Source organism: Apteryx mantelli, chromosome 15 (assembly GCF_036417845.1).
Source record: "Apteryx mantelli isolate bAptMan1 chromosome 15, bAptMan1.hap1, whole genome shotgun sequence".
Lineage (NCBI taxonomy): Eukaryota > Metazoa > Chordata > Aves > Apterygiformes > Apterygidae > Apteryx > Apteryx mantelli.
Genome location: NC_089992.1, coordinates 253,087 through 279,873, shown reverse-complemented (window position 1 = coordinate 279,873; position 26,787 = coordinate 253,087). Strand labels below are relative to the sequence as shown.

The 26,787-nt window shown below is 46.5% G+C and overlaps 2 protein-coding genes across 5 annotated transcripts in view; one reads left to right on the top strand and one right to left on the bottom strand.

Annotated features, from left to right (window-relative positions):
• The window catches only part of PPIP5K1 (diphosphoinositol pentakisphosphate kinase 1), a 57,513-nt gene extending 39,693 nt beyond the window's left edge, over positions 1-17,820 (top strand). For 3 of the 4 annotated variants that reach the window (XM_067305200.1, XM_067305203.1, XM_067305204.1), the window contains 5 exons: positions 451-573; positions 4,613-4,675; positions 14,066-14,203; positions 14,649-14,762; positions 16,022-17,820. In XM_067305200.1, the coding sequence (XP_067161301.1) occupies positions 451-573; positions 4,613-4,675; positions 14,066-14,203; positions 14,649-14,762; positions 16,022-16,728 (1,145 nt within the window). In that variant the 3' untranslated portion in view covers positions 16,729-17,820. The remainder of the gene's footprint in view (positions 1-450; positions 574-4,612; positions 4,676-14,065; positions 14,204-14,648; positions 14,763-16,021) is intronic. The other variant, XM_067305201.1, reaches the window with a different exon arrangement.
• Positions 17,821-22,420: 4,600 nt separating this feature from the next.
• Positions 22,421-26,787, bottom strand: part of MAP1A (microtubule associated protein 1A) — a 39,385-nt gene continuing 35,018 nt past the window's right edge. Inside the window, exon 6 of the mRNA XM_013954288.2 lies at positions 22,421-26,022. Within this exon, the coding sequence (XP_013809742.2) occupies positions 25,867-26,022 (156 nt within the window). The 3' untranslated portion in view covers positions 22,421-25,866. The remainder of the gene's footprint in view (positions 26,023-26,787) is intronic.

Genomic DNA, 26,787 nt, shown 5'->3' with positions numbered 1-26,787 from the left:
TACTGGAGACAGGCAGCTGTTTCTCCTTCCCAGTGTCCTACAGAAGAAGGAGCTTTCAAAGAGAAAGGACAGAAGAGGAGAGGAATTATGCCCTGCAACTTGCACATCAGCGATTTAGCATCTCTGGCATTTCTGATGTGAATGTGTAGGTGTGCTGACTGGAGACCATCAAGATGTTTCACCTACATCAGGGTGGGAAAGCCAAATGAAATAAACCCCCCAAAGGAGTTAGGAACTTTCCCAGTGCTGACTATTGGGCTACCTGTTTTGCATTTGGCACTACTGAATTTAGAGTGGGGAATACTGCCTCCCCATGCTCCCTTAGTATCATTTTCTTCCTGAGACTGTCTTCAAAGCGGGCATTTTTTTTCCTTGTTCTTCCACTAACCCCGCTTTTCTGTAGTTGCATGCAGTGGAGATGTAATACTAACACCTTCCATGCCTTTCCAGGGTCACAATGCACCGGGCTGTTTAGCACCACTGTGCTGGGAGGCTCCTCCAGTGCCCCCAACCTCCAGGACTACGCACGCAGCCATGGCAAAAAGTTTGCCAGCAGCCTGACATACAAAGACGGTATGTGTGTTCTCTCTGCAGCAGATGGTTAATTTGTGGACTTTGGTGCCTCAGGATGCTACTGAGGCAAAGACTTAGACTGCTAAGAGGAGTAACATAATTTAATGTGTATATTCATCAGATCTACGGTAATGCATTTTATCATGTCCCAAGAAATCATGATCCTTTTGCATCAATCAGATCGTCACTAGGATAAGACAGGAGCTGACACTGCGTGAGGAGTTCTATATTGATGTATGGTATTGCTGGTGTCTGATTTTGCTCTGATATTTTAATGCTACTTGCTGTCGTAGGTGAGGAATCATTATTCTAGATGCTCCATAGGTTTGTCCTCGTACAGAAATCCAGCACATAGAATCATCTTGCTTATCTCGGTGATTTTGCAGATGCTGAACTAAGCTTTTGTGGAAACAGTAATTTCCACCTTACAGGAGATGGGGCTGCACTGTTGGCAGAATTATGTGCTTGGCAGGAGTTATGTAGGTACTAGAGTAAGTCTGGGCACTGCTGTAGAAGAGCCTGACATAGTTGCCAGAAAGCAAGTATATAAGCCTGACATGCTTGACGTAAATGGGATGCTTGGAGGAAATATGGCAAAAGGACTGTAAGGTCTAGTTGCTGTGACTAGTTCTGCAGAAACTGCCTTAAATTTCATCAAGACAGTCTGGTAAAATGTACTTGGATCATTAGTATAAATGTTGCCCCATGCTCATGAGTGAAGGGGTATTACCAGCTGAGGACTGATCTGTAGTCAGCATTAGTGTGGTGTGCATCGAGAAGCAGAGTCTATCCCTATCCTCAAGGAAGTTGGAGCACAGAGCATAGAAAAGACTGAGGTGTTCCGAAGGAGTTGTAGCAGTATAATGCACCAGAACAAGTGTTCCTTATTATCCCAGAATGAAAGGCACTCGGACTCCATAAGGTGTTGATTAAAATACCATTTTCTGGAGCTAACAGAAGAAGGAAAAAAGAAGATAGGTAATCTTATGTCCCTTCAGATGCTGGGAACCATGAGCTGTGCAGCATTGGATGGACCTCCAGTCAGGACACGGCATGCTGCACAGTCTCCATCTGTGGAGAGGCTTGTCTGACACTGCACAACTCAGGTTCCCAGCATCTGAAGGGATGTAAGATGATCTGTTGTCTTTTTTCCTTCTTGTTAGCTCCTTCAGTAAATGGTATCTAATTAATACCTTACTGGAGTCTCAGTGCCTTTATTTCTGGGTTCATAAGGAGCACCTGCACTAATGCATTACAAGGGGGGAGATGATTAGGGCAGTAGTTTGTGGCCTTTGAGGGAAGCAGGGTTGGTTCCTTTGGATTTCTGTCCAGTTTTGAGGCAAGGAAAATGGCCTAGCAAATCAGGATGGAAAGATGCTATTCAATTCTCAGACTTGTTGGGACTTCATTAAATACCTTTCTATTGAGACCATTCTTCACTGTGTAAGAGAAAATTGTGTTGCTTCTCACCTCTTCAGGGAGCTCTCTAGCACGTAACAGGCTGTGAGTGATAGAGATGAAGGTGAACTGGAAGGATTTAAAACCCTGCTGTACCAGTTCTGAGCTGCTCAAGACAGCAAGTGCTGGCTACTCACAGGTCCCAAAATCAGCTCATGGTGTTTGGCATAAGGTAGGGGTGTGAATACTAGGAGAGGTGCTCAAAAGACCAGCTGGGGATCTGGCTGCTTTTCTGCAATTCTGCAAGCGGCCTGAATCCAAAGGCAGCACTAATTCTCAAGGAAAACTGTCAGAGATGGCTAGCTAGATGACACTCAGCTGGGAACAGAACTGATTCTGCTCAGTCCTGGTGTTGTGCAGCCTCTCTGTGTAGGTGGTGTAGTAGGAGTCTGCCTACAACTGGCTACTTGTAGTCAAGGCTCGGAGCAGAGTCCTGCTGGTTTAGCCTAAATTCTGTGACAAGGTCTCTGCACACTGTGACACAGCTTTAGCCTTAAGTACTTAAAAGGTAGACTTGCTTAAATAATGTGTGACTAACATAGCCTGGAATTATTCATCTTGGTATTACACTTAATTTTTTCATGTTTCTCAGTGTGCAGCTGCACCCTGTGCTACCAGTGCCTTGCTGCAGTAATAGCAATTGTGAGGAAGAAGCTGGAGGCTTGGAAAAACAAGTAGGAGGCAGAAGAGCATTTGGTTTCTGGGGAAGGTAGTTTGGAATATGAAATAAGCATTTGATCTGAGTGTTCCTGCTTAAATGAGCAGCAAATGATGAGCATTGGCATTTAAGCCAAAAGTCATTAGAGTTTAAAGCAGTGACATAGCAGCTCCAGCAGACTTCAGTCTCTCGGAGTACATCTATATCAAGGCCTTTTTCGTAGCCATCAGGCTAATAATGTTTAAAAACGCTGAGATTCTGGAGCACATTTTTGCATGAATTTTTTTGGCCTTTTTTCATGGCTGTGATGCTTCAAGGTGTAGTGTGTGGTTTATAGCACTTCATCAAAGATTTGCTCAGTGAAGTTAAATGACCTTTTTTTCTTAAGCCTTTTAATTTGGGTCTGGAAGAGGGCTAAGGAACACTTCAGTGGTGAGTTGTGTCTCACAGTGGTGAGTTGTGGGGTTGAGGGAAGGTCCACCCCTGCTGATGTTTCTTTGAAGCTGGTTTGTCTGAAGCCAGGGACCCAGTAACTTGTGTCTCGGCACCATCTAAATTGACACACTGATAAAAGCAAGAAGGAGATTCAGGGTAGAACGGAGATGATTACCAGCTGACTGACTGCAAGGTGATGACTCAGACACTACTTGGAGGTTGCATATGTATGGAAGCTTGCTATGCTATATTTGTTGAGTGTAAAGAGAGAAAATCAATTTTTATGGCTGTTATCCTGGCAAGGGTAATTGCAGCAACTTTGAGCATTGGTTTAAATATGTTATACAGGCAAGTCAGTGTGATTTTAATGGATGTAGCTACAGAAGCTCAATGGGAGTGTGACAGTATATAAATTGATGTGTGTAACACCTATTCTTGGTGCACAGGAATAGCCATATGGCTTTTATTTACTAGGTAAAATGGATGCATGAAAAATATGAATAAGAAATAAAAACATCCTTAGTTCCTAAGTAGCAGTAAAAGGTATGATTGGCTGGATTCTCACACCAAATCCTGCATACAGATAGTCTGATCTAGACCATTCTTTCCCATGATAGCTGAGGAGTTCCCAGAGTGGGAATAAACTGAAGTTTTTGGCCTTTTTTGGTAGCATATAGAGACTAAAACCTGTCTTTTAAAACTCATCTGTTTGTGCTCCATTAGATGCTTAGAGTCTGTCCTTGTGCTGTCTTTCTGGAGAGCTTGGCCTGGCCTGAATCATGGCCAAGACAAGCCTGAGGAGCAGTCTGAAAGGTGTATCCCAAAACCTCTGCTATGTTGAAATGCATTGAGCAACAGGAAGGTAGAGATGTGTCTTCATGGGTTTTATGTTTGTTCCCAAAATAGTTAGCTGATTTAACTTTTTAATTCATAAATAGCTCTGTTTAGCTTACATTAAGAGGATGCTTTGAACTGCACTTAACTGTCCTAAGGATCTTCAGTTACTCTGTAGAAAACAGTCTTGTTTTTCCTTAGGCCAGAGGTGAATTCCTGAGAATTATATTTATATGGTGCTGTTGCTTGCTTGGCCTTGTGCTCTTGTGGCTGTAATTATGGCCTAATTGCATCTTTCACTGGACTGAGCCTGGGGGCCGAGTGCTCCTGGGTGGCTGGAAGTGTAGTGGGAGGGTAGGATGTATTTATTGCCTGTGATTGATGGAGTATGTCTGAGAGTTTTTGCAGTATAAAGGGAGTCAGTGTTAGGACAGTGCAAGGAAAGTGGGAGCAGGCAGTGTGTGAAGAGCCTAAGAGGTTTGGTCAAACATTCAGACAGAAAGTGTGAGGGCTGCTGTGGCAGTGCCAATGAGAGTATGTGTTACATGGGTCAAGCAGAGGGTGAACTTGAAAGGCTAGCTACTAGCGTATGAAGATTAGAGGAATCCTTAGAAGCAGGCTGTTAACTGAGATGATCTGTTTTTATTTCCTCAGAGCTCTTGTCTATGCCAGCCGTAAAACGATTTTCTGTGTCGTTTGCAAAGCATCCGACTAATGGTACGTTTGCTTCCTTGATTTGACGTTCCCTCACACTTCTAACCCCATGCTCACATTCAGTTCTCCCTTCTGCACATATCCTCCTCCTTTCAGCCTTCTTGTGTTATTTGTTTTTTTTGTTGGTTTTTTTGCGCATCTGTGTATCTAGTATCCAGACATGTTTCCCTTTCCCCTTGTTTCATTGTGACTAACTTGTTCACTCATCCTCTGTTACTGCTCAACGGGGCCTGTGCTGTCTGTGGGATACCTGCCAAACTTTTCCCAGAGGCATTTGTGTCCCAGGTGAAAAAGAAGGAGCAGTAGCTCTGTGAATGGCTCCTAAAGCAGTCTTTAATTCCATTGCTGACATTAAAGCCTTCTCTCATGCCCCCTTGGAGGGGGGAAGAATTCCACTGGACTGGACGTATGGGGGTGGGCATCTGCTCTATATCCCAAGAGCATCGGCAGCTTAGGTTCTGTTTCTACAATGCAGATTTGCAGGACTGAAACAAGGATAGCCTGGGGCTACACGTCACCTGGAAGAGTGCAGTCTAGAGTGGGAGAAAGGGAAATGCTGACATTCTCTCTAAGCTTGCTGTTCCTCAGCACAGTGGTCTTAAGAGTACTGGTAACTTCATGGCCTCCTATCTGCAATCCTGTTTGTTAGGGTAGTCCCTTGATTACTCTAAGGATAGTGGGAGTGGTCTCACCTTTCCTACACATTATCCCCAAGAATGGTGTGTCTCCAAAACTTTCACTCATCTGCTGTCAGTGGAAAAAACTGGCTTGGGCCCTGTCACCTTCCTGAACTAAAAGGGGAAGGAACATGTGTCAACAATGTGCTCCCTAGGGTGGTGTGGCCTGCTTCACTCATGTCATGCTAGCAGTAAAGAAGGATGTCTGATAGTGCTTATGTGTACTCACCAGCTCTGCTTCATATTGCTACCAACATAACACCTGAACTGAGTGTCTTTTGAGGTTACAAAGACAGCTAGCTCTATTGTAGCAGATGACTTGAGCTAGTATGTATTATCTAAGCCTGTACAGAAGAACTTTCACAAACAGTTGGTTTCACAGCACTACTCCTACCCATACCTCATGGCTCCTGCTGTTGAGGCAAGCTAGGACCAAAGCAGACTGCTGAAAGATATCAGGTTAAATATTTCTCTCTTATGTGATAAAGGCTGTTTCTGGGATCTTGATGCTTAGTAAATCTGAAGAAATTCTGCTCTGTGCGACCTGGAAGATGAAAGAAATTCAGAAGACTGTTACAAAAGACCAGAGCTTTGGGAAAGATGAAAGGGGAAGGGGCAGCTAAATGTGGCTTTATTGTTCAAATATCTGAATGGGACATATCTTTTGTGTTTCCTTAGTTTTGTTTTTCCCAGAGTGACCACCTGCTCAGTTTGTTTTGTATGTCTGAAAACTGTTTGAGCACACATGGTGTATGTCAGCAGGGTGTGTCATTCTATCTTGCCAACAAAGCTTGTGCTAAGCACTGGTCTTTTCTAAGCCACACTGTAAAGCAACTGACCCCCACAGAAATCTAATAAAAGGAAACTGGGCATCAGGTTTTTTCCAAGAACCTAATGAAAATGTCTAATTGCAAAGTGTTTGTTAATCAGTAAAACTAAGAAGGAGATCCAGGAAGTGTGAGCTTGAAGTTAGGCATGTTTGGTCTGGGCTTGGCAACTGCTTTTAGCAGGAAGAATATTTAGCTACCTGAGCCACTCACCTAAGGGTGCAAAAATTATTCATATCTCTGAATCTGGATTTTGTTTGTAAAGAGCTGCCTCTACTTAGTGAGATGGGATGGGTGAACCAGAGCAGTTGCCAAGCAGAAGGTCAGACCGGATGGTTTATGACCTGGTCCTATGAGACTTGGGAGTAAGACATGAGTCCTGAGGCCCTAAATGGGAGGGAGGAGTTGGGCCTGCATACTAGTATCTTGTCTGCCATGCTGTGCCAAGGACATCACAACAGACTGTACAGGGCTGCTCTGAGAGTCTAGAAAGGGGAAGTCAGTGCTTCTGTGCCCACTCTGTTTTTCCAGAATCCCTAGGCACGAGGTTCTCGGGCAAAGCCTGCTATCCCCTGGCTGCCCTTTCACAGTCTCCAGGCCTGTAACGCCAGCTTGTTTGTTCTCGTCCATGTGCTGAAGTGATTGCCTGCATTTGGATGCAAGACTGTAAGACTCTGTTGCTGGTCTAGATTTCTTGTTTTGGTTGGGGGAGGGCTAGGCTGGGGGTGACTTTCTTATGTAGCTGAACCTGAACTGTATTGGACTTGGTGTGTCCTAAGATTTATTTACTTGTCAGGCTTTCACTTACAAGCATAAAGCCTTGCTGCTCAGCTTGTGGTGGGGCTGCCCATGATTTGCAGCTGTGTTTGGCAGAGGCTGACCAAGATGGGAGTCCGACCTGCTGCCTAAGGATTTGGGGTATGCAGAACTAAGGGTATTCCTGATCAGCTCATTGTGGGAGGGACTGGGCTTCAGCATGTGGGGTGAGTCTTTTCCCACCCAGCAGCCCTGGTGCTGGCAGCTCCATTCCCTGCATCTTCATATTTTTTTCTATTTCCCAGCTTTACCTCCCACTCTCCTCTCACTCTTTATGGCCCACTTTCCTCCAGATGCATTTGAGCACCACCACGTTGCCCAGTTGCTGCGCCGTTTTTCCTCTGACTATGCCACAAGCCGGAACATCTCCCTGGATGCCACTCTAGCCCATCACCTCCAGCAGTGCTCCTACCACCTGCGCCTCTTCAGGAGCTGGCTGATCTCAGGGCAGGATGACTTGGAGTGTCTTTACGGTACTGCACGCTGCAGCTGCCTTGGTCCCATGCTCTTGTAGCTGAGCAGGGACCACTGTCTGCTTGAGAATGCAAAGTATGCTTTGCTTCTAAGAAAGGAAAGCATTTCCCTCTCTGCATCCCTCAAATCTCTGGGCTGCTCCTGCAGCAAGGTGTGTGGGCTGTTGCACCGGGTGGTTTTGGAGCTGTAGGAAGAAGCTTTTCCACATGGAGTCAGTGTTCTGTGTGTAGCTGTAACTGCTCTTTCCATCCTTGGCGATTGTTGTCTCCTTCCTCTAGCCAGGGCAAGCCCTTAAGCTTCTTTTGAGTGTCCTCATCTGAAGTGATGAGCTCTGACCTGTGTGATGCTCTGCTGACATGATACCGCTTTGCAGGCCCTAGTGGGGTGCTTCTTGGTGTCCCTGTAGTTATCAAGGGAGAAACCAAAGTAGATAGTAAGAGCATGGGAAGAATGAAGTTTAAGGAGGCACTGCAGCTGGTCACATGCAGGTGAGCTTGCTGTGGAAATTTAGGGGAAGTGATGGCTTGTAGGATTGTGTTGTTTCTAGAGAGAGCAACTTACAGTAGAAATTGAGCTTCTGTATGTCTGCATTGCATGGCATCTGTTTTGCCTGTTAGGACTTCTGCAGTGTGTCATGTCTGTGGTGGGAAGAGGTAGGTGATTTCAGTGTTGGATCTGGATGTTATAAACCAAAGATCACTGTTTCTGTGGTATTTCCCAGCCTCTGGCACAGGTGGGAGGTCTGGTGCATTGAGGTCTCAGTGCTTCTAAGATAAGTAGAAAGATTTCTTTTTGTGAAGGGTAGCTGGCTAGGCCTGGCTGTTAACGTTCACCTTGCACCATAAAACTTGCTTGGTGCATGTGGCTTGCTGAACTGTGTGGTGTGATGCATGGATCCCCTTTTTCATTCAGACCCGTAGGTGGAAGGAATGGACACAGAAAAGTTTAGTTTTTTATCTGGTGAAGAAACAGAGTCAAGCATTTTCAGAGCCTGGAGAAGAGAATTTTTCTTATACAGTCTGTTTTTTGTTTTTTCCAATATGGCTCTTTCTGTTAAGCAGACAACTTGGAGATGGCAACTGCTTTTCAGATATAATTAGGATAATCCTTGGTCTCCTAGCAACTAATACAAAAGTGGAGTGAAATCACTTCAAGGGGAGAGATGCTGGAACAAAACAGACTACTCCCAAGCCAAAGCTGAGCTTGCCCTGCTGCAGATGTCAACCATCTTGTGTGAGCTCTAGTAGAGAGAAGAAACAAATCTTAGCACTTTGGGTACTGGCATTCCAAGTATTGCAGCATGATGCCGGCTTGTGGAGCCCATCTTAATGCAGCCAAACTTGTGAGCTACATACAGCAGCTTTTAGTAGCTTCTCTGTGTGAAAGTCAGATCTCTACAATCAGTAAGTGAAGTTTTCTTTCAGTTTTCTCAGTCTGACTGACCTCAAGCCCACAGTTATTTAGCATGTTTGGAATTCCTCTTGAGGTTCTTCTCTTAGCAGACATTTCTCCAGTCTCTGCAGCTGACAGTCCTATTTCCCCCCTATATAAAAACTGTGTACACCTATCTTCTCTTTCCTGTCTTTCAATCGTACTTCTGTCCACACAAAGAAAACATGAGTTAAAAGACTGGGACAGGGAGTTAGAAGTATGTGCTTGGTATCCATAGTTAGAAAGATCAGCACTGGAGCCCTGAAGAGATCTGTCTGGGAACCTGTGCTCATCAGCATGCTCATTGTTTGGAAAAGGAAGAGAGTGAAGTTAGTTCATGTTGTTAATGTATTGCAAGGTACTGAAGGCAAAGGTCAGCTGTGAAGAAATAGAGAAGGACCTTATGATTATGAGTGACTAAGCAGTAAAAGAGCTGGTTATGTTCAGTGTAAGTAAATGTAAAATGGCAGGGGGAAACAGCCCCAAATTTGTATATAAAATGGTGGGCTCTAAGTTTACCGTCACCACTTGAAGATGTGGGTAAGCTAGAAATCTGCAGTCTGGGAAAGATGACTGTGATAATGGTCTGAACCTGAGTGGCCTGGAGAGGAGTGATGGGGGGATCTATCTAATGTTCCAGTACAAGAAATAGGAGATTTCAAATGGAATGAGTGAGAAGCAGGTTCAGACAGAAGTGACTTTTTTCACACACTGAGGACCTCCTCACCACAGCACGTGAGGGATGTTGAGAGCTTACCTGAGTTCAAAGGGAGGCTGGAGAATCTCATTGAAGAGATGCATCAAGTTCAGGACAGCTCTGAGCTGCAAGTCACTGGAGTCTGGGGGAGTATTTGAGGAAGAATCACTACATGTGATCTCTAGTCTAATACGCTTTCCTGCATATCTGCTTTTGGCACTGTGGGCGGAGAGATGCTGGACTAGAATAAACCTTCAATCTGACTGTTCAGACATTTTGAAAGGCTGGTTATCAAAAATCTTAGTTCATGTACCTGTCATGTACACATGTGTAAGTACATATTCATATACATATTGGTGCTCTCCCAAAGATTGGACTGACCAAGCGTATTGGAGAAGAACTTTTTCTCCCACACCCTTCAGAATTTGTGCTGAGAGTAGGCGAGTGCTGTCTTTACTCCAGAATAGCTGATATGATATTGGTGTACAGACCTTTTTTGGAGGTATCAGGTCCCTTTGGTCTGCATTTTGCTTTCAGAATGTCTGTCACAAAGGAATGGGCACCTTCCCCACTCCAACGTGGAGTTCACAGTTGGAGAGCTGGGTAGTAACTTGGTAACTTCTGATAATCAAGTTGTGTGTGCTGGTGTTCAGAACTCTTAGGCAAAAGTATAATACACAGAAAGGATTGCTTTGAACCAAAAAGACTTCTTATTTGAGTCCTTCTTGGCCTTGATCTTTGTCTGTTGGCTGACTGTAGTTAAGTTATTGCTCTTGTTCAGTGTAACTGCTTTGTACTTATCAGCCTGTTGGAGCAGTAAGTGCATTCTTTTTTAACTATGTCCCTCTGCTAGTAGAAAAGCTTACCATATTTGGGACCTCAGATCACTATTAGTAAAGCTAAAGAATGAACTGTTCGGACTCCTTGAAGATTGATCCTTTGTCATGCCTCCTGTGAAAGAATGCAACTGTCTCCTAGATGAGTTACTGAGTTATCAGCTCTGAGGGATAATCACACCTCTGCTGATTTCATTTCAGGGAACATTTGGCCAATATAAACGTAACTTTCCCAACTCATATTAAACAGGAAACTTTTTTTCTGATCTCCTTAGGGCATGGATAGAGTTTAGGAAACTTGTGTGTTACTTTGTTTCAAATTAGATGCTTCCATTAAATGAAATGATACTGGTTTCCTCTAGAGGGTTTGCCCTGTTGTTTGTTCTTCTAGACTGGCACATCTCCTGTGTAATAATAATAGCAATCAAGATGTTAGTGGAGTCAAGGTCTTGTTTTCTCCCTTGTTCTTCCCTTTTTCCAGTGTAAAATCTGTTTATTTTAGGTCTGCTGCTAACAACTTTAGATGAATTTACTTTCAGACTTTGAGGTGAATCAGAATAGATTCTCCAATAGTGCTCAGCAATATATTCAAATGTCAGGAACGTGAAACTTCGGGGAGAAGGATCAGAACTGCAATGTAGTTAACTCAGCTGTAATTTGGTCAGACCTTCAGCTTTAGCATCGATGTGCCTGGGAGAGCTGAAGCAGGCTGTGTAATCCTGTAGACGGATTATACCTCTGTACGTTGTCATCTGCAAAATGGCTCTTCAGGCAGTACCGTACTCTCTGCTGTTGTGTCAGGGTGATTCTGCATTACCAATTCAGAGCAGAGACATGCCCCCCAATGCATCTGCTGCTTACATCACATGTAGTCTCCTGGGACATCCAGAATAATACGTGTTCAGCAGACTCCTCTGTCTTGTGGGTCTTAAGGTTTCTCTGTTACCAGAGCTTGTTTGCTTGACTCTAACAGATGGCTTCTTTTTATTTCACTGAATAAAAATTTGAGAGACATAACCACACTGTCCTCCTTGCCCAGAGAAGATTACAGTTGAGTTTGGGATTCATTTTTAGCTACTCTGGTCTGCACAACCCAGCCGCATGCCTTTCCCTGCAGGGCAGGCCTAATTCTGGAGGGAGCATATTCCCCTCTGCGTCCTTAATGCAGCTAGTGTAGTCAAACCCAAATGAAATAAAAAATTAGACTTGTTCCTCTGTGGGCTGCTCTAAGACTCCTTGGTACAAAATGAATGGGACTCTGTTTAATTTCTTGTGCAGTTATCCACATCAGAGATGTCTGTTCTGCAGGCCCCATGAAAAGAGTTTCAGGAAGTATCAGCAATAGCTGAGCTGTCAGCACTGGGTTCCTGTTATGTTTTGCACTCACACTTTGTCTGTTGCTCCTTCCCCAAGATGTCATTTCTTTGTTAAGCATGTGCTGTGCAGCAGTGGTTAGATCCTTTACTGGGGCCTCTGGCTGCCACTGTGATACAAATAAGAATTATGGTCTCTAGCAGTAATTTCTTCCTTGGCTCTACTGTGGTGGCAAGAAACTGCCTTTGTTGGCCTCTCAATAACATCTAAGCAGGCAAAGGGTAGTGTGCAGGAAAGTGGGCTACTGTATGCAAATGGCAAGGCTTGCTTAAAAAATAGTAGTATTTCACCTTGAGAAGGGAAACTTTTGCCTTTTTCTCATCTTTCTTTGGACCAATTATGTCACATAGTGCTGAAAAGAGCTGTGCTAGCAGACATTCAGCACTTCTGAGATCTAGGTGCATTGTTTCGCGTTAGTAGCATTTTCAATTTCATGTTTCCTTTAACACTGGACCTTTGATTTTCTCTTTTTGTTGTAGGAGTGTCCACACACTCAGCTCCTTATCAGTGCCTCTAGTGCATCTTGGAACTACTCTGCTTTGCCCTATGTGAAATTTAAACTTCTTCCCTTTTTCTTTGGAGACCCAGATAACTGAGCCAACTTTGGCCCTTCTTAAACCAGATTCTGTTGTGAAATGACATTAGCCTCATACTCTGCTCCACAACCATCTCCACGCTGCTGTTCTTTCAGTCTTTCCCTCCTCCTTTTCCTTTAGACTGTCTCCCAGAATACCTACGTGAAAATAATGAATAGAGACTCTTGTTTATTCAGCCCTTCTGCTCAAGGGACCTCTCGGCAAGGGACAGAAGAGCATGGTAGTTTTGCCGTAGCTTACATTCCTTCCTCCTAGCCAAGGATTTGTTACCCTTCATGTCTTGAATTAATGTTTATAGGCCATTTGTGGCACAGGTAACCTCTCTGGATTGACTAAAGCATTCTCTGTCTCCAGTAGCTGTTACGGCAGTGAATGTCCCTGCAGCACTGCACACTGGTGATGTTCTGGTCTGTGGTTTCCTCATGTTGCACATGGATTCACTTTAAATACCATCTGTTGGCTTACCCTCCTTGCCCGTTGCAGAGCTGAGTTAGGTGAACGCATTGGAGCAGAGGCTGTCCATTGAAACTTGAAGGTGACTGGAACAATACTACCCTTAGCAGATAATCCAGGATCTCAAGTTCTTCTCCTTAGTAGGTGCTGTCAAGCTTCAGGGATCAATTTGAGCCTGGGAGTGTGCTGGGCTGCAATCCTGATGCAGCAATACATCAAGAACTGTTGCACTTTTTGCATTTTAAAATAACTTTCCTTACCTATAGGAACAAAACCAATTCCTTTTCAGGGTTGTTTTTGGAGAGAGAAAAATCTGCTGAGGGAGCTTGGGGAGTCACAGAATGGGAAGCCTAGGCTTAAGAAGTTTAGAGGCCTTTAAATGCAAGGGGCAGAACAGAAGGAGGCCTTATTCCCGTAAATCCAATGACTCATCTCTCTCTTCCTTTCTCCTCTGACAGTTTCATGTTGGCTTGGTGCCACAGGGCATTGCCAGGAAGCTTGTATGAAGAGAAAGGTGCTTTGCTGTAACGCTCTGTTGGCTTGAGTAGCAAAAAATTTCTTGTGAAGAGTTGTGATGCAGCTTTGCTCTGACCAAAAGAGTTATGTCCCTTAAGTACTGAGATACCAATTTCTACTAATTCTGGGACTGTTGGCAAAAAAGTCTTGTTTAGGGGGCCAAATAATTCATATTGTTCTCCACCTCCTGCTTTGGGGATAGTCTGTCAGGCTTATATTGGAGGGTCTGCTGTAAGAGAGGAAGGTTTTTGCTACTCCCTGCATTTGTAGCAGTGTGCTGTAATTCACTGGGGAGAGGGTGGACTGTGTCCCAGGCTGGAGTCAGCAGCAGTGTGAGTCCTTTCATGGAAATTCTGCTGACTTCACCTAGAGGAGCTTCTGCAAATTGCGGGGCTCTGTGCTAAGTTCTTTATAATTACCAGATAGGTTAACAAAAGAGTCAGACTTTGCAGCAAACAGCTGCTGCTAGATATTTCCCTCCTCCTTCTCCTTTTGCGTGTGCCCGCACGCTTGCTTTCAGGTCTGTTATTGCATGTGGTTGCCTAGTGGCAATTTTCCCGGCCTGGAAAAGGTGACCTTAGGCCTGAGTGTGCCTGTTTGATTCCCAGGCTGTCCAGCTCCTTCAGCCGTGAATGGTCCTGCATGGGTTTAGGCTGCTGTTTGCTCTATTCATTTTCTGATTGGGTCTCTTTCCAGGTTTTGAAGGCTGTTCCATGGTTCCCACCATTTATCCCCTGGAGACCCTGCACAACTCCCTCTCTTTGCGACAGGTCAATGAGTTCCTGACGGCTGTGTGCAGGAGTTGCAGCGAATCACATGTCCAGTCTACCGCAGGTACTGATGAGGTGGGCTTGTCTCTGGGTAAGGCAGAATAGAGTCAAGGCAAGGAGATAGCACAGACTTTCTGCTCTTTTGCATTGTTGGGACAGATCAACTTGACAGGACTGGTAGTAAGTACAATTTCTGATACCTAGTCCAGGGTGTTCTAGTTCAAGAGCAAGGTATGGGATCCTGCTCAGAACCATCCAGGGCCACTTATTTGAGAGACAAGTAATCAGTCTTGTCTGTCTGTGACTGATAAGTACAGTGACATAGATGCAAATTCCAGCTTGGGAAATCCCAATCTCAGATCCCCAGAGGCTGAAGGGCAGGCACGGCTCTGAATTTGCACTGTTCCTGAGCTCTTCCCTGAGCAACTGCTAGTGGCTGCTGGGTTATGTGGACTCTGTGTCTGAATATTACTGATCTATGTTTTTGTTTTTGTTTTTTTTCCTTGAAGCTTTGTTTGATTCAATGATTGGCAGCCAGATACCAGGAGACCCCTTTATGTCTCAGCGAATCCTGTCATCATCCTCTTTCCCATTGCGCCAGCGTTCGGATAAACCCCCTTGGTGTGAGTGTGCTCCTTTCTTGGTCAGAAATGAATGTGGTGGTGAGGGGGGAAGTAGAGGGTGCCGAATGGTGAAAGCCAAGTAGTGGTGCTCAGGGTTTCTAGGCTCTGCCCTTGAAGGAACAGAAACTGGTTAGGGAAAGGTGGAGACAAAGGGGAAATAGGTGAAGGGGAAGTAGTCATCTACCCTGTCAGAGAGCTTCCAGAGAAAGATGCAAAACCTGATTGTTTTATAGTACTGTACATCGCTGGGACATCTGCTGTTTGGATGTGTGTTGTCTCTCCATACATCCTCTGCTGTGTGCACTGGGACATGCAGGAACTAAATGCACTTTGTTTTCATATCAAGTTCTGTGATTCTCTGTGACACATGGCCAACTTAGTTTCAGCATATGGAAATGCCTTCCCTTCCCTACCAACTGTGTAGGTGCCTCACCCAGAACTCCATATAGGACAGCCTATCCTTTGATTCTTCACTTCTATGCTTCTTTCTGTAGCTTCTGAGTCTCACTTCCCACAGTCTCTGCAGAGCTGATGACTGTTGTTTGCAAATATCTAACTGGGACTGAAGGGCAAAGGGTTAGCAGACAGTTGCACAGCAAATGCCTTAATAACACAAATCTGGGTTGCTGCTGAAAGAACAGTCCCACTCTTCTGGCTGTGCATTCCTTGTGCCAGGCCTAGTGTGTGTGTGTGTAGGCAGCAAGGTCAGGGAACTGATCTGGCTGAAAACAGATGTTTAATCCTCTGCCTTTGGATTAGATTTAACCTAGATCTGTTCTGTAGTCCAGCTTGTTGTACAACATAAGGCAAGAGCAAGCATCAACAGAGAGGTAACACCACCTCTTCCAATGGCAGCTCTAACTCAACATTTAGGGACTGTCTGTCAGAAACCAAGGGGAGCAAGACTGAAGCTGATAGTGTCCCATAATAATGAGGAAATGAGAAACTGCTTTTCAGATCAAAGTCCTACATCAGATTTCACATTTTGCTCTAGAAGGCCATCAGCATCACTCTTAGCTGTATGTCAACAGAGCAATGTATGTCAGGATGCAAGTGTGGTATCTGTGCTTGGGTTTTGATCAGCTGAGCTGCCAGAAGCACAGCTAACAGCAGCTGCAAGCTCCTGCCAGGGTGCCTGGAATGTAGATGACCCTCCCTGCTTGCTTGGAGAGCTGTGGGACTGGGACAGTTTGAGTCTGCTCAGGCTTTGGCTTTGAAAATATTACCTAAATGTCTAAGATTTTTCTTCCTCTTTGCAGACAGCAGTGGTCCCTCCAGTACTGTCTCCAGTGCAGGCCCATCCTCCCCAACTTCTGTGGACAGCTGCGCTCGTTTCAGCTTCACTGAGAAACTTTCCATCAGCCCCCCAAAAAGTGAGGAGCAGCTGAATAGCCTGTCCCCTGAGCAAGGGGAGACACAGTCCTCAGATAGAGTGCTTAACTTGAAGCTAGGGATGTCTGAGTTGTCCATGGATCAGCTCAGTGGGGAGCCAAGCGCCCCAGAGACCCTGATCTGGAATAAGGGCCCAGAATCAGGTAGGGTCCTGGAGCTGTGCAAGATGGAACTGGTGGGTGAGAACTCTGACCCAAAGGAGAAGAGCATTGTGGAGCTGGATGAAGAAGAATCATCTGGGGAAATGTTAGATCTAGATAACACAGGGCAGTCGAAGTGTGGTGCAGGGTCTGAGATAAGGACAGCTGGGGAGAGAGTGAAGCCAGGTGAGGAGTGTTTAGGGGGAATGGCTGGCCTGGATCATTCAGGGCTGTCTGAGGAGATTTTGGTGCTCTGTGACGAAGAGCTGCTGGGAGAGGTGTTGGAGCCAGAGTGTATGGGCAAGGAGTCACTGGGCAACAGTGCTCTGTCAGGCCAGCTTCTGTCTGGTCACCTGTACCAGGACAAGCCACTGCCTCCTGAAACAAGCGTGGAGGAGCTGCAGCCACTGTGCTGGGAGGATCAGCAGAACTAGTGGCTCACTGGACAGCACACTGCAAGCACTTCTAGCCTGGAGCCAGCCCAACTTCCTGCACAGCACTTCATGCAGCTGGCTGTCCACAGCACAGAACAAGCCATGTCCCGAGGCCACAGGACTCTGAGGTGCCGAAGAGTCTGCTCCACTCCTATGCAAGCCAGCTCTTCGCTGACTGGCAAGTGACAACACCCATCTGCCATGTTAAACCAACAACACGTGCAGTCTTCGTACTGGCATGGCACCTCCATGGAGCAGTGACAAGGGGCTGCATTAGTGCAGGGTGTTCCAAGGGCTGTGTGCTCACTGGGACAGTAGTGTTAGGGGTTTGGTAGGGCCAAGGCTTTTGGGGTGGTGAGGCAAAAGGGGATAATTGCTCCCTGGAAATTGCTTGTCCCATAGCCTTCAGAACCCGGCCCAAAGTAACTGGGTTTCATCACAACCACCAGCCTCCTCTCTGCTTCTTCCTCCTTTTCTCCACCTCTCCATCCCCACCGTTGGTCACCAAAAACAGGTCCAGAGAGTCCTTGGCAGGAAGAATAGGAGAAGCAGAAGGCAGTCTGGAAGGATGTGGGAAGGGGAGTAATGTGGTGATCAGATTCAAGACCACCACTTGCAAGAAAACCTCTCTTTGGAGTGGACTTGCATGTTTTCCAACTGGGCTGGGGCAGGCAGGCAGGAGCTTGGGGATCCAGTCAGAGTTGTGCAGGGAGGACACACACGGGTTTTTCTAGTCCCCAGGGATCAGGCTGGATAAAGCTCTGAACTCTTTGGTGACAGAAATTAAGAGAAACTGCTATTTGAGCAAATCAGGATTATTAGAAACCAATAAGGAGAAATCTTTATTGTATATAAACTGAAAAATATTTAATGCATATTTATGTAAATGACTTGTGAGCACAAGCCTGAGGGCAAGATTGGCACAGGTGTCCCTGCCATATCCTGAGTGCAGGCCAGGGCTGTGCCTCCTGTATTTATGGACAAGTCTGTGTGTTTGTCTGTAGCTAGGATCTGTGTTTCTGTGAAGCTGTGCCCAAAGATCTCTGTGCTGTGTTGTGATGATGTGTGTTCACAGTAAATCTATGCTGTGGGTCTGGTGTCTCTGTCTCTGATGCTGAATTGCTCAGCAGTGTGCGCGTACTAGAGCGTGCAAATGCCCAGGACAGCAAGGCACTAGCACTGCTCATTGTTGGCCGCCCTGAAAGAGACACTGTGGCCGAGACTAGTTACAACCAAAGTGAGTATGCAGGCATGGGGCCTTTCTCAGGAAGGCCAGGTACCTCTCTTCTCCTCCGTAGGAGGACTGGCTATAAGGGGGAAGGGGTCCTGGCTTCCCACATCCCAGGGTGGTTTGCTGAAGAATGAAAATGCAGGGGCAGTGTGTTAGGCTCCTTTCACTTGACCCAAACCTTGTAAGAGCTCCAAGCATGTCCTGTGTATCATGTCCTCTTCCCCACACCTGATAATCCCTGGCTGCCAGTTTCAGTATTTAAGTAGGGTGATGTTTACTTGTACTTGAACTGCAGCAATCTTACAGCTCTCTTGAGTGCAGCACTGTGCCAAGAGGAAACCTAGCTCCCCTTCTCCACAGGGCTGTGCCAGCCTGCTCTTGTTAGGATATATGCTGGGGCCTGGGAGGAGGGCCTGCTTCATGCTGTAAGGAAGCCCTCCTTCTGTTATTGGTGACCCTACATTAAGGACTTGAGAAAACAGATGCCCTGACCTCCGCCTGTCCTGACTGGGGACTCCTGGACTTTGGAGCCCCTCTCCAGCAGCTGGCTGCAAGGAAGCTAGAGGTGGGGAAGCTCTCTGGATCCCCCTTGCCCCTCTCAGGCACCGCCCAGGCACCTGATTCTGCTGTCCTTTCTAGCTCGCTCCCAAGGTCAGTGTATGTCAGCACTGTTGCTCTAGCAGCAGGGTCCCTGCTGGAAGCAAGAGCTGCTTCTGCCAGGCTTTGCTTGTTTCTGTGCAGGGAGGGTGAGCCCACCTGGGCATGCACAGAGCTGGGAGCTTTGCCTGGACCTGGGCAGAGTTGTTGCTGTAGTAGACGTAGCATCTTCTGCAAGCTATCATTGCTGAGTGGGGCACTGCTCCTTCAAAGGTGATGCGAGTGGAGTCTTGTGGGGTCGGGGACCTGGACTGAGGATGCTTACCCCAATACAACTGGGAGCTCTTGTAGAGTCTCAGTACCTACTGTGGGATGGGTTTACTTTGTACAATGTCTGGCAAGTCACCTGCCTTTCTGCTCCCTCTGCACTGCAGAGAGAAGGGTCAGGCCTGTCTCTCAGTGCTAGCTGCCCTTCTGCCATACCAACAAGCAGCAAAGACAGACTGGGCTTTGGGTGCAAGAAAAGCCTTTACGGATCTTTGTGGTTGAAAACCATTTCCCCCAGGGAAAGTGTCTACTGTCTGCAGTATCCTTGTGCTTCCACAGCTTGACAGGGGTGACTGCTGTAGTAACACTGCCCAAGAGCTGGTGCTGTGAGACATGGCAAGTCATCTAAGTACGAAAAGGGCATTTTTTGCAAGGCTCTGAAGGCCTGGTTCTGCAGGAAAGGGCTAATGAGTGCTGCAGTAGCTGAATTCCTGTGTAGATTCCTTCCAGTTACAAGAAGCACTGTTATTTATAATGTTCCCTCATCTTCAGCCCATTTTTTCATCTGGAAATGAAAAGGGAGCCATACTTTGGAAGGAGCTAGCAGCTGTGGCTTTGCTGCGTTTCTAAAGTTCAATGAGAATTTGGGCCCAGGAAAGAGAGACAGGGAGGGGTTTTGTTGTCATGTTGACAAATACAATACTCCATGTCCTAAGGTGCAAATATTTATACGAATTCTAATTAGTGTCTAATTTCAGCTTCTGAATATGTGTTTCGGCTGCTGGAGTCCTCTATCCAGAAATTGTCTGCATTGGTATTTTGCATAGTAGTAATTCTGTTTTGTTCTCCAGACAGTTTGTGATGTATCAGGTTATAAAGGATTTCCTGATGCAGGGCAGAGTAACAGGGAGACAGTTTGGTTGCTTGTGACTAGTAAGTAGTGTTTATGCTGTGGAGGCAAATGTTGGGGGTTGGGAACTCAAAAGACTTAACCAAGTATTGTTCCACAGACAGCCAAGAAGGAAGCTGGGATAGCTGCTGTGGTGCAAGAATTGGGTTCTAGCCTATTTCTGCTACACTTGGTAGACTGGCCAGGAAGTGATGGTACCCTCTATACAAGAGCTGCTTAACAGCTGCCTCTGTTAAGAACTCGATGGTCTTTCATGATGCTCTAACACTTCCAAACGAGCATCTGCAGTGTGTGTGGTGAAATCTCAGCACTGACTGTCTGCTGTTAGTGCAGTGTCTTCAGCACATTTTTCTTGGCTTAGCAGCAGTTGTGATTGATGGCACATCCCTTTCCAAACAAAGGGATGTGGAAATTGGTCTCGTCCTGTTCTCTCTATGATCTCTTTGTTGTTTGAACTAGAAGTGGTGTAACAAAGTGCTTTGAGTAACAAAGGAGGAGAAAAAAGAAAAGACAATTATGTAATTTTTGGATACACTGGCAGGAGTTGGCGTTTTCAGCTAAATCCTGACAAAGCCAGCTCTGGCTCCTCAAATCTATGCTGATGCTGATGCTTAAGCTACACTTTTCAAATGCTTTTGGGCTGCACAGGTCCCTGTCCCATCAGCACAAGTGGCTGCTGCATGGTCCTGTATCTCTGGCTGGGTGCAGCTACAAACTTTGCCTGCAGTAGTTGGGGTAGCTGGGATCAGGCTTGTCACATCCATGGCAGATACTGCTAAGCAAAACTCCCTTCCTGAATTCTTGTCACCATGTGCAATGGAAAAGCAGTATAGAAAGATGGATCAAGGACTTGAGGCAGAGCAGGCAGGAAATACCAACTGTCTATATCAGGTAGTTGGAGCATGGCAATATCTTGTGTGGGCTGTGGAAAGTGATGGTTCCTCCATCAGACCATGTGTTCCTCACTGTCAGTCAGCATGTATGAGCAGAGTCCTTGGAGCTGGAGAAACTGTGGGATTGTACTGCATATGCAGTCATTGCATCTTTGGCTTGGTGAGGCTCAGGCAGCCCTGACTGTTGAAACACAACTCACAAGCAGAGGACAGTTGTTTTCTATCCTCTGTGTGAGTGTCCCCTTTTTCCCTACTATTCTGGTCCAGAAGGACTCTGCTCCAGTCCACCAGGCTAATGCCTGCTCTGTCTACTGGCCACAGAGGAACAATCAGCCCAGGAGCCTGAAGGGTTTGCTGTTTGCCTCTTGTTGTTTGATTTGACCAAAGTCTAGTTTGGCACTGAACTGTAGCCCTGGCAAAGCCAAGGCCTGCTCTGTAGCCTGTGCTGATTTACTTCCCTGTTACAGCCACCTGCCTGTGGGTCAGCACTGATGCTGGTATCCAGGTCTCACTGACGCTTGAAAGACTCCAGCTTCAGTGTCCCCCTGCTCTTTGCTGTAGGGGCACTGGTGCCTCAGGACATACTTATGGGACTTGCACCATGTCCCTGCACTCTACCTACTGCATTTTCTGCTATGGTAATCCGACTTTGCCTCCCTTCTCCTGCAAAACAGCCTGTAGTAGGTGCCTTCACTGCAGCCTGCATGGTCCACCTAAACGGGCAGACAGGGAGCTCTGTTCTGCAGGATGGTGCTGAACAGGTGTTCAGGCCACCTTTCTCTGTACACCCTCGGGAAAAACATGTATGGTCACAGCCTTTCAGTTAGCAGGAGCATGTCCATGTACTGTTGAGATGGAAAGCGGCTGTGAAAATAGTTTCTGGTTCATGGAAGTGGTCTGTGGTCCCTCCCCTGTTAGTAACAGCTTTAGCAGGCTGCTCTAAGCTCTTTGCAACGTGCTGCACAGCTATATTATGTTGTGGCAGCTATGGCCGCTCTTCCAAGGTTCCTAGACCAGTGCCTGCTTTCCCTGTCCCCTGCACTCAACTATGCCACTGTCCTCCTGGGGACACCCAGACAGGAGCAGAGCTGATTGGGCATCAGCCTCTCCTGACTGATATCTAGCACAGGCAGAGCAGAGGACTGCTGTCCTAGTTTTCCACTAAGTAGCAAAAGAGCTGAAATAAATTGACTTTCCTTCAGAGGTAGGCTGTGGAGAGATATGAAGATCCTCTGTTGCAGTAGGGATATGCAATGTGTGATGCCCTGTCAGTGCCTGAGTGGCCTCAGGCACCGAGCTGAATCCCTGATGCTGGTGCATTGCCTGGCTGGCTTGCACGAGGCTCTTGGCAGAGTGCTGCAGCGTTCAGGGACTGCAAGGCAGCAGGGGTATCCACAGGACAGGCTGCTGAGCACAACTCCACACTGGAGTATCAGGCTGCGTCCAGGCCTGTGCCCTTGGTCATGTGTGAACAGGCAGGATTCTTCCTCTGAAGAGGAGGAAGCTGGAACTGTAAATTACCACACTGGGATCAAGGAGGGAGGCTGTTGTCTGGGGTAGGGGTGTCTCCCTGATGTGGCTGTCCCTTCAGTGGGACTATAGGAAGTTTTAGGAGCTGCAAGTGAAGGTATAGAGCAAAAAGTGTCATTAGTGGAAAATCCTGGGCTCACCTGAATTCATCAGCTGTGATGCAGCTGGCCAGCATGGGAGGAGGGAAGGATACTGGTATGGCAGCAGTATCTACATGCCCCCTGCCTACAGTGTGGACTCAAAGGAACAATTTAAAACAGCTGAGAGTGTTCTTGTTCACAATTAATGTGGCTTTATTATTAATGTGTTGGGCTCCTCCCTTGACAGTTTTTAGTTACAGTGTTTCACGTGGAAAGGGACAGAAGAACAGAAGTCAAGGAACTAAATTGAAATAGGAACATGATGCTGAAGAAAAGAATCAGGGCTCTGTTTTAAAACATTCAGCATAGAAAGAAGCTAGGAGCACAAGTTGCCATTTCAATACAGTTAAGACGTTCACTTTTTTAATTATAGGTTTAAAATAGTATTTTTTTTAACCTATTACATACAGGAAGATTACGCATTGTTGCCCACATGCAGAAACAAGCAAAAGCAGAGTTTAATGTTTTCTCTATGGTGTTGTGTTACCTCTGGCTCTGGATGGGTCCTGCTGGCCCCTGCAGCCACTCACAGGGCTGAGCAGGGTCAGACCTTTTACAAAGTTGGCATTTTTACAAGTCTTTTTCCCCATAGTTTTTGAAGACAGAGAGAGAGAGAGAGAGAGAGAGAGAAGCTGAAGGCAGCACAGACTGCTACAAAAGACTAAAAAAAAGTGTGGAGTCTTGAGGACAGGGAAGCAAACTGGTGTAGGATAAAGCTGTCAAAGCAGCAGAGCTGCAGAGTGCAGGAGCACAGCGAGTGGAGGGCAGGTGTTCAGTGGAACACATGCCCATGATGGCACTCCTGCCTGGAGGATGCAGGCACCTTGCAAAGCCTCACTATCACTGCTTCTTAGTCAGAATTGCTTCAAGTTTAAAATTGAGAAACATTCACATGTGGGTCTATCTAAAGTTAGTGCATTAGCTTTTCTTCCTAGCCACTCTGAGGGAGCCAGGGCTCCAGTCAATGAGGATGCAACAATTGTTCCTCTGGCTACCTGGTGCTGAGCATGGGGCATCCTGCCCCTGCAGATGGCTGTCAGCCATTCCCAGTGGCAGGTGTGCCAGGATCTCCCCAAAGCACTGAAGGCGATATCCCCAGAGCAGTGTCCAGGGGAAAACTGGAGAGAGTCTGTTACTGCCTGCAATTGCTTGCCATACCCAACATTCATAGACACTGACCCCATTGGATTACAGAGAATGACATTTATTCTTCTGGCAGATGCACTGTGATCCAATGGTTTAAATGAATACAGCACAAGGCAGGGATTTGATAAATCCCTGAGTAAGCTCACATGCTCCTAACAAGGCCTGTGTCAAAAGGGCTGGCTGCTCCTAGGGGAGGGGTTGCTATCCTCAGGCTTTGTCTTGCAGGTGCTTGGTTTTAGACACAGCCTGGCAGGCTTCAACCAGAGAGCCCTTTCCCTGCCAGCAAATACTCTACCCAATTCTCTGGGTCTTTGTTGTTGTTGTTGTTCTTTAAATCACAGCATCTGAGTATCCGCACTGAGAAACCTATGAACTGACACCAAGAGCACACGGTGCCATGTTAATATGTATAAATTAAAATATTAAATCCACACAAAATGTAGCTTAACATCAAAAAATAAATATATAAATTAAATGCAAAATAAACAATTTCCCTAGAAATCCCATTTTAGTCCTAGGAGCAGGCTTCTAAGGCAGCATTTCCTTTATGGCAGCTACCAGAAAACTAGCAGTGAGACTAAAGCGTCCCAGGCAAGCACAACACAGAGTCCTGGGATGCTAATTCTGGAACCAGATCTGGGCTCAGTGCCAAGCATAGTGAGTAGCAAAGCAGATGGAAATACGTTGAGTTATATGCCAAGCCTTGACACATTGCTTTTTATCTTATGTCTCCTTCCCCAGTGCAAGTCCTACTGCCACTCTCTTTGTCTTACTAAATGATAAAATAAAAATCCTCCCTGTGACAAGACCCTCTTGCAGTGCTCTGAGATGTGGCAAAGGCTCACTGGTGCTGCAGGCTCAGAGCAGCTGAGCTGCTCTCCTGAAAGTGCTGGAAGCCCGCAGCTGGAATTGGTCTGAATGCCAAGGAGGCTCTGGGTGGCTATTCAGAGACAATGGTGCACTCATGGCACCTGGCTACACTCCTGAGTGTAAGGGCACAAGCCCACAATAGGTGTGCAAGCAATGGCCTGCCAGCTGCAATTGCATGTTTGCACAGCGTGTCTTGCCAGCAGCTCAGCTGTGTTGGCAAGGAAAGTATGCATGTCCCTGCCACGGATGTGGAGGAACTAAGAGCAAACACCTTTACTAAACTACTTTCCCCAAATCTTTTAGGGAAGAGGATCCCCTTTCCTCACAAAGCAGGTTCTATTCCTCACATCCTAGGCATCCTAGGGGTAGCAAAAAAGTTGAATGTGGTTAAGGAACTAGACCTCTGGCATACAGGCAGGGAGGAGATTACTGCTGCTGCTTTCAGGGCTGGCACACATCAGCTACACTCCAGAAAATAGCATCTCTTAGTACAGTGTGCAGGTTCATCAGCTGCCTCACCACACTCCTCAAGAAAGCCTTTGGTTTACAAGTGCAGGGTGTTGTAAGTACATCATAGGCCAACAGAGGCCAGAGTTGTTTCAGCCCTTCTGCTTTAGAGGGGTCAGTACTTGTGCGTTTTGGTTATTCTTTGAGTGTGACTGGGCAACAGCCCCTCTGTGCCTCCTACTGTCACACTGATGATGTGCAGGAGTACATTAGCCACTGTACGTGTGCAAAGCTCAGGTCAGAAGGTTAGGACTGTGCTCTTTGTAGCAAAGAGCAATAGGCTGAGCCTCCCACCTCCCCCCACACACACCCCACTACCCTCAAATCAACATGTCCTTCAGCCCAACTCCCTGCCCACAATGAGAAGGGTGAGCAGGTGTTACAGCATTCCACAACCAAATACTCAGAACAGAAACCTGCAGAGCTGGCAGGCAGTGATTCTGCCTATTTGGAGTACAGGTTCCCCTTTTGCAGAACACCTGTATGCTCAGGGTGGAAGAGGGAAGAATGCCCTTCGTCATCATATTATTCAGGAGTGTTGTTACCATTTGGAGGGTTTGGCCTTCCTTATCTCCTAGCTCCACTTTCTTTGCAAATTAGTTTCCTTCTCTGCCCCTCCCCAACACTGTCTTCATGCAGCAGCAGCATTTCAGCCCGCACCGGAAAGATGAGCTTCAGGGTGCTACAAGTCAAATGGCAAGGCAGCCAGGAAGAGAGTAGAACAAGCTCTCACAGCAGCAAGGCAGCCAAGATACTCTACAGAAACTGTACAGGCAGCAGAATAAAGCAGGGAAAGGGAAAGTGCCCCTGGCCTGCAACTGCCCTTTCACAAATTCTTAGCTCAGTCCAGAATATTACAGAGCCCCCCCACACGTGCCTCTCTCATGACATCCAGTGCTGAGCTAGATGGGTACCCGATTGCCTGACAAATGGGAACCATGTAGAGGACTAAACCAGAGAAGAACTGGACTGTGATTAGATGGCATCTCTGATGTTGCATCGATGATTGGAGAGTCAATGGATGAGTGCAAAGTGTGGCTGGGAGATTTAGAACTCAATCTTACAGGCTGGAAAAGATTCATCCTGCATCACAACAGTGCTGCTGCTTGCCAGTACCATGATGTTCAGCTCCTGCTGTTTCTCATGGGTTTGCTGGTACCATTCTCGTGTCACCTCAGTGTCATGTGTCGGTATCAATGTTACCTGGGGAAAGAGAGCAGCCAGGGTGATTGTTTGAGAACAATTGCAGTAATAAACAATGCCCATAGGACCTGAGGCTAAAATTTCCTATCATCAGTTTTGGAACATTGTCCCCTTGGTGCTATGTGTTCTATTTAATGTCTTTCAGATGTCAGATTCTCTAATGCAGCGCTGGTCCAAAGTGCATCTCAGGGACCTTGAAATCTGAGGCTGCTGCAACTGAAAGAACATATAAACTTTCTTGTACCTGTCTTCAGAACCAGTGCCCACCAGTCAGGCACTATATAAGACTATATAAGAAATTTGTGTAAGAACACTCAGATTTAAAGACACTAATAAAAAGCTGCTAGCAGACAGGGCTTAAGCAAGCAAGGCTAGCAACAGTGCCAGGCAGGGCCTGGGACACCATAATGCTAATTCAGGCTGTGCATGGGATTGTTTTGCTTGAGGCTAGGCTAAGCCTACAGCAGATGAATGAGTGATCTCTAACTGCTCTCTCCCCCCCCAAAGGATGTGGAAAGGAAAACACATCTGTTTCCATTCTCATCAGTCTAAGGGTGTTGTCCTCCTCCCTCGTTATGGGTACAAACAGAGCTCCCATCAGAGCAGAAACACCAAACAGCTACTCTTTCAGCACTGCAGAGCAGGACATTCCCAGTCCCATTCAGTTCCTCTTAGTGTACTTCCTTTGGGTATATTTCTGACATGCACCTTCTCCCCAGCACTTGTGACACAAGGAGCATCACCCACTCCTTGGCACTTCCATGG